At 65.3% G+C, this 646-nt stretch overlaps 1 protein-coding gene across 1 annotated transcript in view; it reads right to left on the bottom strand.

The window, feature by feature from the left end:
• CERCAM (cerebral endothelial cell adhesion molecule) overlaps window positions 1-171 on the bottom strand; it is a 4,461-nt gene extending 4,290 nt beyond the window's left edge. Inside the window, exons 1-2 of the mRNA XM_009322207.1 lie at window positions 98-171; window positions 3-39 (exon numbers count right to left, since the gene is read on the bottom strand). Coding sequence (XP_009320482.1) covers window positions 3-39; window positions 98-171 — 111 coding nt within the window. The remainder of the gene's footprint in view (window positions 1-2; window positions 40-97) is intronic.
• Window positions 172-646: the final 475 nt, after the last annotated feature.

Raw genomic sequence — 646 nt, 5'->3', positions numbered from 1 at the left:
GCCTCCTCCTGGCGGCGTCCCCAGCCAGGGAGGGGGGTGCTGCTCCGGGAGCCCCTCGCAGCCCACACCCGCCCCCCCCAGCACCTCCCAGTCTCACCTGGGCTCCTCCTGCACCTTCCAGGCCACCGAGTGGTAGTCCTTCCCCACCGCCTCCAGCCACTCCCGCAGCATCGCCGTCGTGTTATCCGAGTTGTGGTCCGTTGCGCACCTGGGGTGAGGGGAAGTCATCCTCTGGGGGTCCCCCCCCAGGGGACAACCACGGCTCCCTCCCCACACTAGAAATGTTCCTGGGGCCAAGAGGCTGAGCCAGCGACAGACTCGCTTGGGAACGTAACATGTAATTTGAAGGAACTGAGGCTGCGCTGGCAGGAGGGGGAACGCGAACGGGTAATTTCTTTTGCTGTCCCACAGCTCTCACCCCCCGTCCCTGCAGCCCGGCAGCAGCCCCAGCTGTGCTCTCCCCATCCCAGAACGTAACATGTAATTTGAAGGAACTGAGGCTGCGCTGGCAGGAGGGGGGACGCGAACGGGTAATTTCTTTTGCTGTCCCACAGCTCTCACCCCCCGTCCCTGCAGCCCGGCAGCAGCCCCGGCTGTGCTCTCCCCATCCCAGCCCTGTGGCTGCGCGCCATGAACAGCATCGGAG

Source organism: Pygoscelis adeliae, unplaced genomic scaffold, assembly GCF_000699105.1.
Source record: "Pygoscelis adeliae isolate BGI_AS28 unplaced genomic scaffold, ASM69910v1 Scaffold114, whole genome shotgun sequence".
Classification (NCBI taxonomy): domain Eukaryota; kingdom Metazoa; phylum Chordata; class Aves; order Sphenisciformes; family Spheniscidae; genus Pygoscelis; species Pygoscelis adeliae.
The sequence above is the reverse complement of the archived record's forward strand: the minus strand, read 5'-3'. Positions and strand labels throughout refer to the sequence as shown.